The sequence below is a fragment of the Vigna angularis genome, chromosome 1 (genome assembly GCF_016808095.1).
Source record: "Vigna angularis cultivar LongXiaoDou No.4 chromosome 1, ASM1680809v1, whole genome shotgun sequence".
In the NCBI taxonomy this organism is placed as follows: domain Eukaryota; kingdom Viridiplantae; phylum Streptophyta; class Magnoliopsida; order Fabales; family Fabaceae; genus Vigna; species Vigna angularis.
Window position 1 is genome coordinate 24246065 of NC_068970.1, and position 18707 is coordinate 24264771.

At 34.8% G+C, this 18707-nt stretch overlaps 2 protein-coding genes across 10 annotated transcripts; both read right to left on the reverse strand.

Moving 5' to 3' along the window:
- Positions 1-1766: 1766 nt before the first annotated feature.
- Positions 1767-8854, reverse strand: LOC108319091 (cyclin-dependent kinase F-4). Of its 9 annotated transcripts, none has more exons than XM_052878462.1 (20): positions 8640-8811; positions 8289-8371; positions 7957-8028; positions 7300-7560; positions 6817-7088; positions 6353-6431; positions 6211-6279; positions 6053-6142; positions 5831-5969; positions 5455-5557; positions 5305-5357; positions 5105-5171; positions 4728-4836; positions 4430-4495; positions 4256-4324; positions 4091-4151; positions 3886-4002; positions 2634-2665; positions 2284-2359; positions 1767-2200 (listed from the first exon to the last, which is right to left on the reverse strand). In XM_052878462.1, exons 5-20 carry the CDS (start codon positions 6849-6851, stop codon positions 1977-1979), a joined length of 1389 nt encoding a protein of 462 aa, XP_052734422.1. In that variant the 5' UTR covers positions 6852-7088; positions 7300-7560; positions 7957-8028; positions 8289-8371; positions 8640-8811; the 3' UTR covers positions 1767-1976. The 9 variants fall into 9 exon arrangements, with proteins under 9 accessions (XP_052734422.1, XP_052734417.1, XP_052734421.1 ...); XM_052878457.1 differs by having other exon boundaries at positions 7912-8028; XM_052878461.1 differs by lacking the exon at positions 8289-8371.
- Positions 8855-13541: 4687 nt separating this feature from the next.
- LOC108338860 (mechanosensitive ion channel protein 10) lies at positions 13542-18492 on the reverse strand. Its single transcript, XM_017575911.2, has 6 exons — positions 17918-18492; positions 17123-17813; positions 15000-15123; positions 14309-14602; positions 14014-14216; positions 13542-13923 (listed from the first exon to the last, which is right to left on the reverse strand). The coding sequence occupies exons 1-6, from the start codon at positions 18438-18440 to the stop codon at positions 13653-13655; spliced, it is 2106 nt and encodes a 701-aa protein (XP_017431400.1). The 5' UTR covers positions 18441-18492; the 3' UTR covers positions 13542-13652.
- Positions 18493-18707: the final 215 nt, after the last annotated feature.

Genomic DNA, 18707 nt, shown 5'->3' on the forward strand with positions numbered 1-18707 from the left:
AGAAGGTCAAATAAATAAAAAACAAGTTAAATATTCCTATTTTTAAAAATTAGTTTTGAAACTCAAATTACAATAAAATACATTGTCCCCTTTTTAAGACCACATCTAATATGATATAAGTCTCGCATAACTTGTAATAATCGAACTATAAAATAAGAATAAATGCTGAATTTGGTCCTGAAAGATTGAGCCAATGGTTGGTAGGTCTCTTAATAAAATGTTACGAAAATTAGTCCTTCAATAATGTATCTTCTTGCATGTAAGTTCTTATATAACTTCTGAATTTTTGTCAAAGAACCACTCCTATAAATGTTAAGCCGTCATTACATTACACAATCTCTTTTCCTATTTTCAACAATAACACTAACAATAACACTTACACCAACACTAACACCATCATTCCTCCAATGAACGTAGAGAATGGGAGGTGAAGAAAATAATCGTTACAAACCTTCCTTGTTGAAGAGTAGTATCCAAAATAATCTTGAAGGAGGAAATCTTAGAAGGATGATGATGTATTTCTAAGTGCAATCAAGAGTCATAACAATTCACAAAAACACGAAAGTACAAATGTTATATCCAAGTTTAACAAATCATTTTTTGATTTTGATTATAAGCTTAAAAAACAAGTATAACATATAATTTTAATATATCATGTCAAATGAAAAGTGCCTAGTGTAACCCAACAAACACAAGTTGAGTGGCTAAATGGATGCATGTGTTGTTTGTCGTGTATTTAGTTTGATAGGCACAAACGTTGTATATATGTTTTTCATCCGATAAGTTTTTTTCTTGAAAAAACACTAATCAGTATAAATAATCTAATGGTCTTTTATCTGAGGAGACAATAAGTATATTTTGTTAGACAAACATAATCCTTAAACATTTCATAATATATATCAAACTAATAAATGTTTATTTTATATTTGTAGAGAATATGCACTTCGTTTTTTCAAGAGAATCTCAAGTTTTTTGTCAACATCAAGATTTTCCTAAGAACAAAAGCATCATACAAGCAATTTTTCTAAAAAAAAGTGGGATATCAATATTGTAAAGTCAACCAACTATATCAAGTCCAACACTTTGCAACTACCTAATGTGTTTCAAAGTTTTAAATCATGCTCTAACTAAAGAAGAGTCTCGATGGTTACAAATTTGCAAGGACTCTTCTTCTCAACTCTACATAAAGAAAATCCATATGAAGAAAAAAAGCTTTGGTTTTCTTAAGCGTCCTTAGGCTTTGCATGAGTTTGTTTGTCGTTAAACATTTTCTGATTAGCAACTCTATGCTCTATTAAATCACTTTCTTTATAAAGGTTTAACCAACAATGGTTGGGTCTAAAGAATATTAAATCATGGGATTGCCCCTTACACCAACCAATGATGGCCCTTAATTACTGTGTCTGCCAGCCAGCATATGCATGTTCCTTAAAGAACTAAAATTAATAAATAATTAAATACGTTATTAAGTTGTTTAATCTTAATAGACGTTCAACAACAATTTTATCCGCTAAAACATACTGACTCTTCAGAAAAGAAAAGTGCTATTCTCAATAGATGTACACGCATAGATGAAGATGAGGAACTGCATAATGGAAAACACGGTTTAAAGATTTAGTGGTTAAATAAAATACATTTATGGAGAAAACAATAAAGAATATTGAGGTTTATAATTTTGGAAAACCTGATTCTTAAAATAAAATAAAAAAATGATGTCGGGATATTCAGTGAACACACATCAAACAGAGTGAGGGTGACACTGGAACTTGTTGAGCACCATTAATGAAGAAGCTTTTATATAAACACTTTGGCACGACTGATGGTGTGTCAATGAAATCTATATGAAAAAACCAGTAATAGTAACGAAAACCATCACCAACTCAGCAGGGCAGGTGCAAACCCATAATATATGGATCTATCGATGTGTATTGGCACAATTTAAAATATGGATCTATCGAAGATTCTCCAAAGTCATCTCAGCCAGCAACTTTTCTAGTCAAACTTCTCTCAGTTGTTGGATTTTGTTGTCCGGATCTGAGTATGAAGTTTCCAGATTCAGATATACAATTGACTCCCGCCTTCATTGCAGGCGATGGACGGCTTTGTCCCATCGACTGTCTTCGCGAACCGATGGACATATTGGCCAACTTTTCGGCGCTTTCTGAAACCCCGCGTGCAGTCCTTCCCTTGTTCATAGAAGCTGCCAAACACATTATTACAAATCAAAATCAGCTTTAACTCGTGCTTAAATGAAAGTGATTATTAGAGTATTAAAAGGCTTACTCGGGCTTTCTTTTCCTGGAAATCGATATTTTGATTGTTGAGTAGTCTTCAATGACTTCTTGCTCTTAATTCCATCCTTTAGAAGAAACAAAAGAATTTTAGCTGAACAAAATTTAACGAGAAACAAGTCCAATATAGTAACACCACCAAAAAGGAGCAAAGGCCAAAGAGGAGTCAGATTTGTGAGATCTTGAACTGTCTTAATGCATAGCCCCACATATTCAAAGAGTGAAAAGGTATGGGTGGGAACCAGAGATTCAATGAGTAAAAAGAAGACGGCGTGGGTAGGAAGGGCATGAGTTAGTAAGCACAATGGGAAAGGACAAAAGTAGAAAGAGTGAACAACTCACCTCGGTTGCCAAATCCAACTTCCGTTGCACACCTGTAATGTTCAGAAATAAATGAGTTCCATGCTCTTTGCACATGTGAAACACAGCATGCCACTAAAAAGAGGGCCTATTTTCTCCACTTTCCAAGAACATAAAAAATCCCAGCTGCAACTAGAATTTCATTGCTTTGAGACTGGAAAGGAATAAATAGAAACTATATATTCAAAAGAGCAGGGCTTTTGTTTGATAGAAGATCAAATACGTGGAATGTAATTTTAGTTGGTGGTACATTTGATTTGAACTTATGAGAGAACTGGAGATCATACCATACCAAATATAGGAGGCATTAGAATTTAAAGAAAATAAAAAAAAATGGAGTAATGCCTCACGGTGTCGTGTAATAGAAAAGTACCACCCAAGTTTAAGAAAAATAATTAGCACAGTACGACTTTAAATGTTTGTACAGGACAGAATGCTAAACAGAAAACCCACCAATATAAAAAAGGTCAACATAAAAAAATTACGATAGATGAGTGGACACAACACAGGACTGGATTAGGAATAACATCGGAAAGCAAGTACATAATCTCCACCAAGAGGTATGATAAAACATAGAATAGTCTAACAATTAGTGGAGGGAGAACCAAAAAGTCAATAGGCCAGACCGTGGAAGTTTTAGATTTTCATCTATAAAAGTAATTTACAATAGGACTAAAAGTTTTATCCATTCAAGAAAAAGGCTATTGATGGTTATTACTTTGTTTCCATTATTGAGATATAAAGTAGCAATTTAAACAATGTAGTAATATCTTATAGAGATTTCGCACAGCTTAAACACCAACAGATATTTCTAAACCATAATGAATAATAATGATTCAGATCTACAGATAGTTGGGATAAGCAAGCACATAATCTACAACAAGGAGTATGATGGAACGTAGAATAGTCTAATAATCAGAGATGGAAGGAGGGACCCAAAAGTGCCAATAGGCCAGAGCATTGAAGGTTAGATTAATAAAAGTAATTTACAATAAAACTATGTTTTATCCATTCTAGTAAAAGGATATTGATGGTTATTACTTTGTTTCCTTTATTGAGATATAAAGAAGTAGCAATTTAAACAATGTAGTCATGTCTGATGGAGATTTCCCAGCTTAAGCACCAACTGATATTTCTAACTAACAAAGAATTATACGACTCAGATCTACAAAAGCTGGAATAAAAACATGCAGCATGTATTGAACCTGAATATGGCTGAAACCAATTATATCACCTGAAGCTATAGAAGCATGTAATTTAGGGGAAGAAAAATTGTTTGTGAATTTTGTATTAGGCAAAGCACTAGAGTATCTCTTGAGTCCCTGACGGTCCAGTGAACCCCTGGTCCCAGCTGCAACAAAATAAACAAGGAGTTTGGTATCCCTTCCAATTGAAGCATAAGCCATTCCTTAGAAAATAATATAAATTTAACTACAAACCAGATGGAGGAGTTCTGGCCACAGCTCTTGTGCGAAGGGATGGAGGGATGTAAAAGCAACTCTAAACAAATCAAAAAGCAAAAAATATTTAAAGCCCAATTACAGAAGTTAACATATAGTCGTGTGATTAAAGATATAAAATTTAAGGATTTGTTAAAAGATAACCTGAAAGAAAGGATGTTGAAGGGCCTCTGATGCTGTTGGTCTCTTGCAGGGATCCCATGAACAAAGTGACTACAAAAATGTAATGCAAACAGAAAAATGAGTACATAGCACTCCGTTAGCTAAAAAAGGGGGGGCAAGACTAAACTACAGTGTAATAAAAGCAAAACTACTCACGCTAACAAGGTTAATTGCACTATCACTTCTGGATGGGATCAGAGCAGAGAGATGTACACTAGCAAGCTGCAGAATTTAAACATAAGAAACTATTTAAGGAAGAAAATATTGATCTTAATATACATAATATCAAAAGACAACAGTTTAAGGGGATAAAAAGACTAAACAAAAGACTTTGAAATTATCCAGCACACTGAAAACAGATAAAATAGCACATCTCACAACTTGCATAATAATTAGTATCTAGCACTCTCAAAGCAAAACATAAAAACGGAAACAACAAAAGTAGGAAAAGAACCTGTGGAAACTGATAGTTGATATCCCTGGCAAGCTTGAGTCCATCTGCCCAAGATTCAGTTGTGGGACTACCTATTACACTGCATATTTTGTAGATTTCATCTGCTTCACTGCGTGTACAGAAATAATGAAACATGTTAATTTAAAAGTCCAATCAGTAAATTTGATACTGTAGAGAAGTATGTCACTAATATGAAATTATGTATGTTATGCCATAAACTAATGACAATTTGATTGAAACCAAATAATTTGCAAAGAAGTATTCAGTCATGCACTTGGAACCAAGTATTAGCGAATTCCCTAATATAGATCAATTAGCTATATCTAACTAAACATATCATCATATGGGAAGTTTCACGAATGGAGAGAGGTTAATACCTAGTACCGGGGAATAGAGGACGTAGAGTGAACAACTCAGCCATAATAGCACCCATTGCCCACATATCTACAAGATGAAAGAAAATCCATAAATGTATGGTACTTGACACTTAAGTAATGTATTGTCTAGACTTTAGACCATAATATTTTGGTAAAACATAAGTTACCATAAATAACAATTACTCAAATCAGAAACTTACCGACTTTAGATCCATATAAATGGGACTGAAGTAGGACTTCAGGAGCACGATACCTAATCAGAAGTCATAATAACTATGAAATTAAATGCATATGAAATAGTGCATTATACATTTACAATAATAATAAAGTATTGAGTTGAAAAAACATACCACCGTGTGGAGACATACTCAGTATAGGGTGGTTGTGAACTGATCTCTCGGGCTAGGCCAAAATCAGCAATCTTAATGACATCCTTGGTGACCAGCAAGTTTTCTGCAACAAGAAGTATACCTCAAGTCAAGACAGCAGAATTTTGCAGAGTAATAGATATATGTAAATCTTAATTTGTCATGATTTTCAATTCAATTAACCAGCAAGCTGCATTTAAAAATTATTATTAAAATAGATAACAAAAAGGAAAAAAATTAGCAATAAGAGAATAAAATTCTAACGTTACATCCATTCCAAACTGTATAATATAAACGGAACCCTATTATTCCATCATGCTACATACTAACACACTGGTATCATATGATAATTACGTACCTGGTTTCAGATCACGGTGAAAGTATCCACGCTGGTGCATGTAAGCTAAACCTTGGAAAACTTGAAAACACCAATTTCTGACATCATTTTCAGAAAACAGTTTTTCCCTGTTTTTCATTTGTTGGTACAGGTTGTATTCCTAGATTACCCAATATGAATTTAAAAAATTAGTACTAGGCTTTACATGAACCACCAAATATGCCACAAAATCCAGCCACTCACCATATACTCAAAAACAAGGCACAGAGTGTCACATTCTCGAATAACTTCCTTCAGCTTCACAATATTTGGATGGTTCATTTTTCGCAATGACTGCCATAGGAGAAATAAGAGAATAAATATATGGATAATAACACTAAGGAAAGATCAAAATGTGATACCTTGACTTCTCTCAAGTTTACACACTCCTCCCAAGAGTAATATTTCTTCTTCATTTTCTTTATTGCAACCTGGAATTTTATGACAAATTAGATAAAACAAACAATGGAACTTCATATACCATTCAACTCAAAACATACTTACAACTTCACCACTTTGCTTATTAATGGCTCTCCAAACACTCCCAAATGTTCCATCACCAACTTCTTTAATTAACTTGTACCTGTGTTCAAGGAAAGGAGAAAAACATTGAAGATATTAAACAGTTAAAAAGAGGGAATAACAACTTCTGGCTTGAGAAACAAATACTCACCTCTCCATTTTCCCAAAGAACCCAAAGCAGCTCTTATTCAAAAAGAAATGGCAAACAAGATAAAGATAGATGGCATTTATCCCTAGCAAACAATGCCAATAAAAATGTACAAAATGTTGACAGATGAGATGGTCCGGCAAAGTTCACTGTCAATTCACTGTCATGGCAATGATATAAAAAACATAAATTGTTTATGCAAGGACAGCATAGCCTTATTGATTAATAGTCCCACAGCTTTGTAGTGGTAGCAAGATGCATGTGGTAGAATCAAGCAAGTCCTGGAGAACTTATTTACATAGTTTCAGAATGATTGATCAAAGCAACATTCATCTTCTGCTAAACTCATCACGACCCAAGACTTGAGGAGTTCAATAATAGCCACTTCATCTAATCTACATAGTTTCAGAATTGTCAGGTAAAAAATATTTTGTTGCCACCAATATCCATTAGAAACAACAACACATCAATTGTAACTAAGTGTTGTCTACAGTTCTTCAAGGCAGTTGCTTATCTAATACTTGAGAAGCAGGCATCCAAAATTCACACATTAATCCATATACTTCAGCCCTGTAAAACAAAGATAAGTTAAGTTAAACATCAGTAGGTTAAAACAGGTGAAGGTGTGATAAACAACTGTTCCCTGATGAATCTCTTATCCCAGAAGTAGATTTTACAGATGTTTCAACAGGATATTGGGATAGGAGTGCACTGTGAAAGGAACACCTATTAAGAAACAACATTTTTTGAAGGTTGCAGCCAAAGACAAATAAGTTCTTACTCATACGTGTTCCCCAAAGATGCTGCACTGGTCTCAGAAGAAACAAGCATTGAGTACACTGTGCCGATCATTAACGTAGAACAAAAGACTAGGTGCAATTGACAAAAGAAACAAGAATAAAATCTCTATGGATGAAGAATTGGCGGTCAAGCACTTGTTGGGATAAAAGCAACCAATAGTGGAAGCAACTTGGCAAGATACAAATCCTTTCCATGTCTCAAAAAATGTACCAGGAACCTCAAGATTCAAATCAAGATCACCCTGCAATTATAGAACATGAGAAAACATCTGATTAGATTAATACTCTACATTGTACAATGCAAATGGCCGACAAAGATAGAAATCTCAACAAAAACAGAAATGGCAATTCTATATGAAAATCAAAATCAAAGAGTGTGCATCATCAACGACAAATTAAACATTTTTCCTTTCTAATTCTAATTTGTTGCTAAAGGTTAAAATTTGAAATCCATTAGAAATTTCAATTTTTCCTGTGGTAGAAAAGTTACCAGACAAATAAGCCAGTATATCAACTAAATACTAAAACTATGTATAAAAATACAATCAAACAAGTTATAATGGAGAGAACAAACATTACTAATTTGCAAGTACCAAATTCAATTATGATTACGGGCAGAACGCAAAATCCATAATTACTTCAAAAACCATTTCCAAACATCCGTACTAGCCAAATAGCTACCCTCCAGGCATCATCACATGTCAATTTACCTACAAAACAAACATATAATCCAGGAATTCAAGAGAGCATCAAAATTGAAAATTTTTCACCTAAGACAGAACTGAGTTCTCAGTTGCGCTTCAAAGACAAACCCACTCCAATATTTAAACCCAAAAAAATAAAAAATAAAAAGCATCACAAGGATGAGGGATCCAATCATAAGAGCCTAAACATATAATAAAAATCAATCACATTCTTGGCCAAATCCTACCAACGCACGCAGAACGCAAAGCAAAAGAACAATCAGTACCATTCGAATCAAGCCCAACGAAAAAATCCAGAGAATTCAAGACGCGCCAATTCATCTAGAAAACAATGCGCCCATTAAATTCCCTAAAGAGCATCGAAGTTGAAAACCATTAAAACCGACATGAATGAACTTTCACAAGAGAATCCAATCTCTAATCGAAACCCTAGTTAATCTATAAAATGCATCAAGAAACCCACACTCAGCCTCCTCTGCAATATCCCACAAGAATGTTCAATCAATCCCACACCATGAAACGAAAACCATTCTGAATGAATAGAGGGGGCATGAATGCAATTAAATTCGAATCGGATCTGCAAAGAATGAAGACAAGAAGAAGAGAAAAGGAAGAACCTGAAGAGGTCGAAGGAAGAGGACCGTCACGAAGGACGGTAGGAGGTGAAATCCAGAGTTTCCCTCTCTCTCTTCTCTCTGTCACCAAACCCAACGCAAGCCAATAAAGTCAAACTTTCCGATAATTCCTACCCTCTCTTGTTTTTTTTTCTCCTCTTCTCCCACCAAACTCTCAATATTTCTCTACAGTAAAGTACACTCCAATTTTATAAATTTTAAATTAAGCAATCTTATCAGATTATGAGAATTTATTATTCAAAATATTTGTGTCCATATATCATAAGAAATTGGTAGCTAATTTGTGATTATAAAAATTTAGTGCCCGAAGTTTTCAGTCTCAAATGGCGTACATTTAATTAAATATACATTTTCTTGTAAAAACAATTTATTTCTTCACAACATTTTTATTTTTTTCAAAAAATAAAATATAATTACAATATGTGAGCTTTATGATTATTTAAACATTATCTCTATAAATTTTCATTTAATTCTTGTTAATTATAGGTTTAATACATGGTCCCTATTTGTAGGGGTTTGGTTCAAAGTAATCTTACATTTTGAAAAACTTCAGCAAAACTCCATATTTCGTTAAGAAATGTTCAATCTCGCTCATACCGTTAAAGACATAACGGTGCAAATGCCACGTCATCATCACCATCTCCAGACAAACCCTAACTTCTCTCCAAGAAACCTTAGCCGCCACACCATCCAGCGTCGTCACCGTCATCCTCGCCGGCAGCCGTCCTCTCCAACGCATCACATGCCACCACCAAAGTTATGCGAGGAGAACGCGAGAAACCCTAGGTCTCCATGGTTTGCTTGCAGGTCTGATTGTGGTTACAGGTGGAGGCAAGCAGCGACGCGATTAGTGATGAAGAAAAGTGACGATTCACAATCTGCAGCAACTGGCGATTTGGTTGGTGGTTAGTGGTGGACGATTCTGTGGTGGAGATTGGACGACAGTGTTGCTGGTGCGACGACGATTTGGCCGGTGCGAGGGTGAAAATGGTGAAGATTGGTCGTCGCGGCATAGCAAGGGATCGCGTTGGGTGGTGGCGCGAGAACGAAGGTGAGATGCGAAGGTGATGGAGGTGCAACAGAAGGGAGAAGACGCTTTGGTGGTGGCGCATGATGTGTTGGAGAGGACGGCTGCCGGCGAGGATGGCAGTGACGAGGCTGGATGGTGCGGCGGCTAGGGTTTCTTGGAGAGAAATTAGGGTTTGTCTGGAGATGATGATGATGACGTGGCAGAGACTTTTTTTTTTAAAATTAAAAAATCATTTAAGTCCACCTATTAACGTGTGCCACGTGCTTTTATGATATGCCACGGTGACATTTGCACCATTATGTTTTTAACGGCGTGAGCGGAAAGGACCAGATTGAACATTTTTTAACAAAATATGGGGTCTTACTGAACTTTTTTAAAAGGTAAAATTACTTTGAACAAAACCCCTAAAATTAGGGACCAAATGATGTATTAAATTGAATTGAGTTTTATATTTGGCTAAAATTATTTTTTGATTTTCTCTTCATTTGAAAAAATTCAATAATAAAGTGAAAAGAGAAGCATTAAGTGGATACATTTATATTTTTTCTACAATTGTTTCATTGCGTACTCTTTATTTTCTTCTATAAAACACAATAACATCTTAAATGTCATAAAATAATAATTGTGATAAGTGTTTATTTTGTTAATAATTCAAATGTAGTTTAGTACTTATCTGGTTATTATTTTGTTATATAAATAAGATTTTTCTCTTTGTTATTTAAGAATTTAACAAAAACATTTGGATATAAACATGTGTGAAAAATTAATGCATTTTTAAGAATGGCAATGCATAACAGGTCATGCCGGTCTGCAAGCCTATAATCAAAATCATAGAATGGGTTGAACTTTTGAACTTGCTGGCTTGCATTAGCCCAATCTGCATAATCTGTAGTCCGTGCAGGTTGTGACGGGATGAGACGAGCTAGCTCATTTTCTAAATTAATGAAATCCAATCCCAACCAACATTGAGCACAGCAGTAGTATATTCAAAGCAAAATGCATCCCTCTTTCCTTTTTTTTCTCTGAACAACGCGTCCAGCTGAGCTCAAAGTTAGGGCAACAAAACATTTTTCCCTTTCTTTCTGATCAATGCGTCCAGTCGAGCTCAAGGTCGGGGCAAACCCACACCCATAATGAATTCAACAACGAATTGAGCTCGAGGTAGCAACAACAATTACAATGGGAAAACGCAAGTTCCTTGAAACGAAACCCTTTTTCTCCTTCTCTCTTTCTCTCTGCACAAGGCATCCAACTAAGCTCGAGGATGGGAAAAACCCACACCCCAATTTTGGGATGCCATGAGTTGACAAAAAACTTTTGAAAACTTAACTTTGATATCATTGCAAAAAATGGATTAATTAATAACTTCTATTTATGAATTTAGAAAACTTCATAAATCAAGTGTAACCCTACAACATTCATAGAATCTCATTACAAAAAGACCAATAATATTGAAAATAAAACCTCATAGTTCTCCCGCGTATCTCACTGCTCAAGTTTACTTTAACTATATCTGTAACAACATTTACTCTCGTACAACTAACATCAAGGCAAAAAATGGATAAACTGAAATTTTTTTCACTAAATTGCTCGTATTGTTGCATGAAATGGTCCTAGAAGGAGATATAAAAAATAAAAAATAGTTCACATCATGTCTCATTCAAAGGCACATGTTAAATTGTTAAATGAGTTCCTTCTTGTCTTCAGTTATGAGAATAAGATATATTTTATAGTTTTTGACACTAGTGCAAAATATGCTTTTTATAGCGACTTTTTATACCTATTAAAATTTATAAGGTATAAAAAGTGATGTGGTGCCGATTATACTCGAAATAGGTATAATAAATTATTTTTTCTACACTTGTTGAACTTATAATAGGTATAGAAGTAATGCTATGACAAAAATTAAAGTTGAAAAACTATTTCTACACCCGTTAGATAATATAACCGGTATAAAAATTTTGATATTCTACCCTAAATCCCTTTTCTTGATTCACTTTTCTCTTCTTCATCTTTCTCTCTACGATCCCTTTCTTTCTTCTACAACAAGTGTGTCGATGCTCATGGGATGCATCAGGTTGATTTCGCGTTTGCTGCTCCGGTGGGTTGTGGTGGCTCTCGCAGTGGAGATGGATGTAGTGGAGAGGTTTACGAAGTCGATCTCCTTCGACAAACAACTCCACAAGCAAGACATAAAAGGGAAACAAAGCGCAAGCGTCGATCGTTCATTAGGTTAGTCACACAATCTTTCACTCTTCCAATTCAACACTCAGCTAAACACTCACTGTTATTTGTTTAAGGTTTGACAAGCGCGAGCGACAGAGACTCCATTCACAAAGATTTGGAGGAAATAGAGAGGCGCATTGAGAATGGAGAGTCAATTGGAGAGCTGACAGAGAGGACGTGCACAAGAACATCAGTGAGCCTGCGAAGAAGCTTCACACGGCTCAGAGTAGGAACGATCAGGTTTTGACTGACTTTCGCCTCTGGTGTTGCGACGCCATCAACGGGATCCTCGTGATAAGTGAGGACGACGTCGGTGACGGAGTCCGGTAGGGTTTCGGCGAACAAGGAGGAAGGTGAAGGGATCTCCTTAAGGTCGATTCCAAGGCTTGAGCGAGCGTCTTGGTGGTGGTTGCTGTGTTGTGGCTGCAGCGGAAGCACGTTAAGGTTGGAGCGTAGAGAAGAGAGAAACAAGAAAAAGTAAAGGGAAATGGGAGATGGGAGAGAAAGACGCTCATGCGTGAGAAAATATCAAGGGATACTGACTCAGTTATCTGCTTAACCGATGTCTAAAGTGTTCAAAAAAATTTTAAAATCAAAAATTTAATGGGACACGTAGGATTTTGCAGGCTTTTATGCCTCGGTTCCCCTTAAACCAAGGCCTATAAGGTCATTATGTCTCAGTTCCCCTTGAACTGAGGCCTATAAAATCATTGAAATTACAAAAATGTCACCGCGTTTTCTTATGCTTCGGTTGTGTGAAAACCGAAGCTTATAAGCCGCGTTAGAATCCTGATTTTGCACTAGTGATGTCAAAAGGTATTTTAAGTTTAAGTTAGAATTTGAGTTATTCATACAATTTGACATGTTCTAGTTCAAATGTCTTGTATAAATTGGTTAAATATATTCTAAATTCCTAAAATTTCACACAAAATTGTAATTCTTCCTAAATTTGTATATGTTTTGGTATTCAAATTTTAAAAATAAATAAATATACTTCTTTTAACCCAATTATATTAAAAAAAATTTACATGTAAACTAGTGCTTCAAGTTGACATTGAGTTATTTACACAGTTTGACATATTCCTGTTTAAATGTATTGTATAAAAGGGTTAAATATATTTTTAATTACTAAATTTTGTCACATAATTCCATTTCTTCCCAAATTTGGATACATTTTGATTTTCAAAATTTAAAAAGAATAGATATAGTTTTTTTAACCCAATTGCGTTAATATATTTTTTGTGTCAAGTGACGTTTCGTGTTAGCATTTGAGATATTTACTTGATACATTTTAGTTCAAATATTAGTCTAGAACGTGTTTATCATTTGAAAAAAACAATAACATTATTAGATTAATAAGAAGACTCCATTTATTTAAAGTTTGAAAACAAAAATATATCAAATTTTAAAAGGGTGAGAAATTTTAATTTTACGTTTTAGAAATTATAAACTTATTTAACACTATAAAAAATACACTAAATAGAAAATGAGTATGTTTATTGAAGAGTTATTCCAATAATGCATGCCAAAAAAAAAATATAAACAGAAATGTCCTACCATTAAAAAATATATGGTATTTTTTATTCATAAATTAACCGTGCACACTACGACAACTCCATTCTATAACATAGTGCAATTAGAGCATATAGTAGAATTGATGTTTGAAAGCAAATAAGTAATTAACAAGTGATATTGGTGGGGTAGTAATACATGGTAAATGCATAACGATGGAATGTCGTTCATGATTGAAACAGAACTTTGCCATGTTCAATATTCATATGGGTGATCTGAATCTCCTGAGGAAGAAGATGATACTTCACACCATGGATCTCAAAGATCCTCTTCAGTTCCAAGAGAAGCTCAGTTATCCTAACGTTTCTCTCACCATAGTTCTGATGGTTGATAGTGTGTTGCACACATAGCGCAAACTTTAGCTTGTCCACATTCTCTATTCCTTTGGCTATCAAACTGTATTTTGGATTCCAATACTTGGGTTTGCTCTCAATGTACCTAAAATCATAATCACTCATGTCAGATATTAACAAAATGAAAAGGTGCTTAATGTTAAGCAATAAACTCATCTATGGTTGAAGAACTTACATCTGTATTGATTTCTTGAGGGCAAGGATGGTCTCCATGGAAGTTGAAACATCGATGGTGAAATCAATTGCATCACTCATATCTGGACTCCTATAGAAGTTGCTTATTGGCTTAGAGAGCAAAACTGCATTAGGGTAGTAAATTTTCTCGTTGTCATATCGAAGAAACACTGTTGTCAAGATATTCATCTCTTCTACGATCATCTGTCAGTGAAAGTAAGCACAAAATTGAAGTTCACAAGCAAATAAAGTAAATTTGTTTGCATATATATCAGAAAAAAAGGTTGTGAAATTACATGAACTCCATCAATGACGCATCGGTCTCCAATATCAAAAGGGTGCATGACAAAGACAAAGATTATGGCTTCCAGCACAGTCTTGCAGGTACCTTGGAAGGCAACACCTATGAGAACTGTTTGTGTTATGCAGAACAATATTATCTTGAGAGTGGCCACCTCCATCACCAAAAGCATCACAATGATTATTATCACACTGACAATTGCACTTGCTATTTTGTGAAGCTGTTGCACTGCTGTTTTCGTATCATTCAGTGACTGTGCTAGGGCTTTTCGTTCATAATATGCTCGAATCTGATCAAATAAATCGTTTATACATACAAATTTTATACAATTAGAAAAAGATCCACACATTCACACTTTTTTATTCTTTTCACTTGCAGACAGACACGTCTGTTGTAAATTAAGGTGCTTAACTGATAACAAAATGCTAACTGTGTGTCTAACCCAAATTTACTCTTTTAAACCTATAGATTTTCTGTATGAAGAAAAAAAAAGTTAGGGTAAACACTTTTCACAACACAACATGTTTTATGTTCATAAAAGCACTATTTAAATATATTAAAAAGTTGTTTTAAATATATTAAAAAATAGTTTGCTTACCAAGTAGCATTTTTAAAAACTAAAAGAAATAAAAATCAACTAGAAAAGTTCTATTAACTACAAAAATTATTTTACAGTAAAAACTTACCACCCAATTTCTGAATGAAGACCTGCTTATCTGTCCTGTTTCAAGAGCACCTTCAAAGAGTGGAAATATGGTGTGTATCTCAACCCTCTTCAAAAATCTCATCAGATCATCTTCTTCAATATACCTTCAATAAATTCCAAATTACCATATTTTAATTCACTGTTAATATATATATATGTACTTGGTGCTAATTAATTGTTTTCAGATGTTAATTGCTTATTAAAAAAGTCAAGCACTAGCACAATGATTTGTCTCAAGTAGTTGAATCAAAACACAAGATAAATGAGGTAAAATTAGGAACTTAAAAAGAAATAGTTTATTCTTAAAGAAAAATAGACCGACCAAGCCATCCAAAACACCTGGTCTTGGTGGGACAATCCATCAATAGTGCTTTGCTTGCGCACTACATTTAGAATATTTTGCACCAGATCTTAACAGAACCATCTTTTGCTGCTGCAAAATAATGGATCTGACACACCACTATTCTGCAGCAGACACACTGGGGTAGAGGGAAAAAGTAAATACTTTTATGTGTCTATTATATATCAAATATTTGGTTTTTATTTAAAATATGTATTTTTATGATGTATATACCAACACAGCAACTTTGTCTTGCAAAATAAGACTTTGGGTTAAAATACCTCAAGTCTGGGAGCTAAATGTGCAGTCAGCAATGCATAACATGACGTGTGACATCGGTACCCAACATAAGTAATACTGTCTTTAATTAAAAAACCTTAAATTAGGATACACGGAATCTAAAGATACTATTTTGGAAAGTATGAAATCTGATCTAATAATTGTAATATTTATTGTTTTTGTAAATATCGTTAACTTCAGAATGATTTTGTAGGTTCTCTGTCAAGGATCAGCTACATTGGACGAAGAAAACATAATCAAAATACTGATGAGAGGAGTATCAGCTACAAAGGACGGGAAGGAAAATCTACAGGTAAATACGTTAAAAAAACGTAAATTAGAGAGAAAAGGAATAAAAATTGCGTGGGTGTATTTTTCTCTTGCTGCATGATGACGCATTGGCACTGAGCACCAATTACGGAAATTGGTCGATGAAAGAAGCAGTGAAACACAACACTAATGGACCACTGACGATGAGTACGAAATGAACGACAAATGTACACCTTAGTGTTCTACTATATTTTAAGACCTGATAGTATGCACCACAAAAACAAAATCAAATTGTATAAATGTGCACTTCAAATGCCCTCAATGGTCCAAATCTCACCCACTCTCTTCTTATTACTTCTTTATTTGTAAGGCTCAAGTGCACAGCCTTTCTATAAAAGTACCTTAGTCACTATTGTTTTCCACTTTCAGTGGCTTTAGAAATTTTGTGTCACCTAAGTTTCTCATTCTAGGAGGTCCTTTTAAATGAAAACAGTGATGCCTTTTACGACAAAAAATTTGATTGTGTTATTTAATTTTATTATTTTTGCTTAAAGTAAAATTTAATTTATACTTAGATTTTAAAATTATTTAATTTTTAATTTTCTATATAAGTTAGAATACGTCATGTATTTCTACATTTGTATATGTTTTATTTTTTTTATCTAAAAAAACTAATATAAAATATTAGGAATTCAATATAAATTAAAAGTCTTGCATTAACATTAAAAAAAAAACGACCCACAAAGTTTGAGTTTCAAAAATGGTGTCTATCCACATCGCTATCAAAATTCCAATAATGGTTTCAAAGCATTTTTCTCATAATCTTAAAGTTATATCAGCAACTTTTCTTCCGAGTTCCTAATATAAACTGTTGGAGACTAATTCCTTTTCACGTTGATTAACCCATATTTTTTGCATACACATGGCCTACAATCGAATGAGGAATAGTAAACAAACTTAGATATGTATGAATTATAAATAGACATTGTTAATAGTCAGATATATGTAAGTGAAAATCTCATATCAACTTAATCTTTTCTGTTTCATGTTAATCCTAAAAAAGCACTATACCTAATATCTGTAAACAAAAACACCAACTTTTGTGATAAATAGATTCAAAACCTAAACCAGTAAAAAGAAAGATTACATACTTCAAGAAGGAAAATAACACACATATCCAAAAACAAAAAGAAAAAATCAGAATATGCACTTACTTGGCATCAGGCTTGGCAACGTTCTTGAAAATCCTCTGAGCACAGTTTCTAGCTTCCCACTCACTATTGATCTCAGACTCGGCATTGCCAAAATCATCCACAGTTCTGGAAATGGTGGACAAGCCAGAAGATCTGACATAGTTAACAAGTCTCTTCACACTCCATGCAGACGAAGGGCTCTCCATGCTGAGCTCTCTCAGCTTCTCCATGTCGATCTTCCTCGACCCAAATCTCTTCGACTTGTACAAGTTCTTCGCCTCCTTCATCTTCATCCTCGCAGGCATCGACTTCGACCCCGTCAGGTGGTGCTGCCGCAATATCTCCTCCGCGTCTTGCATCGGCGGACCCGACAAAGTATCCAAAATGTAGTGGTGGAAAACACTCTCCTTCATTCTGTCAAAGTACGTGGTCACGTGGAACGAAGAAGCCAGCATCTTCACCAGCACGATCTTCACCAGCCAAATGGTTGCGCCCACCAGAACTGCCACCAACGCCTGAAACATCTTGTTCAGAAACTTGTGGTTCTTCTTCTGGACATCGTCGAATACCAGGCTCCAGTAGGAGAGTAACACAAGGCCTAGCCACAAACAGTTTCTTATGCTCTTCCTAAGCCCGTAGATGAAGTACAGCACCTTATCCCTTAGCATGAAGTTTCGTTCAAGGAAGAACACTATCACACCAACTAGCCACCCTGTTTGTATTATAAATTGTTGCATTGAAATGAGTTTTTGTTAGCTCGAGTTAAATTATCTGTAGAAATGTTTTTGAAACCCTAAAGTCAATATATTTATATACCTGAAACCAGACGACCACTGAATGTAACCATTGCCATGACACACCACCTCCAAATCTCCAATCCCAGTACGTGCATGTTGGTTATGGAAGATATGGTCAAAGAACACACCAAGGATGACAATATATTGAGGAACAAAGCCCACTCCATCAGGAGCCTCCACTTGACTCTGAACTTCTTCTTCTGGTGCAATTTTGTGCTATGCTCTGAGCCATCCTCTTCCATCTCTTCCTTGTCCCATTTCCAGTCATCTTCGTCGTCGTCTTCTTCGTTGGAAGTGAGCTTGAAGGTGGGTTGGATAATGTCATCTTCTTCTTCTTTAGAGGCTGCAAGCTTGTTCCGGGGAACATAGTTGTACTCTTGGATTCGGGATTTGGGTTTTGAGAAGTTGAGACGGTTAAGGGTTTTTACTTTTATGGGGTGTCTGGGTTTTTCTTGATGATTTTCTGCTTCCATGGATGATGGTTTAGGATTATGTTGGTCGATGAAGAGAACGACTTGGTCTGAAGACCTTGATTTCTCCATTTTTTAGAAGGCTATGTGGTGGCCAAAATTCTCTTGTTAAATGGACATGAAAGAGACTCCAATCCAAACTTATATACAAGCTTATACACTCGTCTTATCTAAATTTGATAGGGTTAAATATGATTTATATAAATGCAATTTTTCAAATTTAATTTAATAGGTTTTATTATCAAAGCTATGACTTTCATGCTTCCATTATTTTTTGTTATGAAAGTCAATACACGGTCTCCCTAATCACTTTAAATGACCCATGTAGCCTCTATAGGA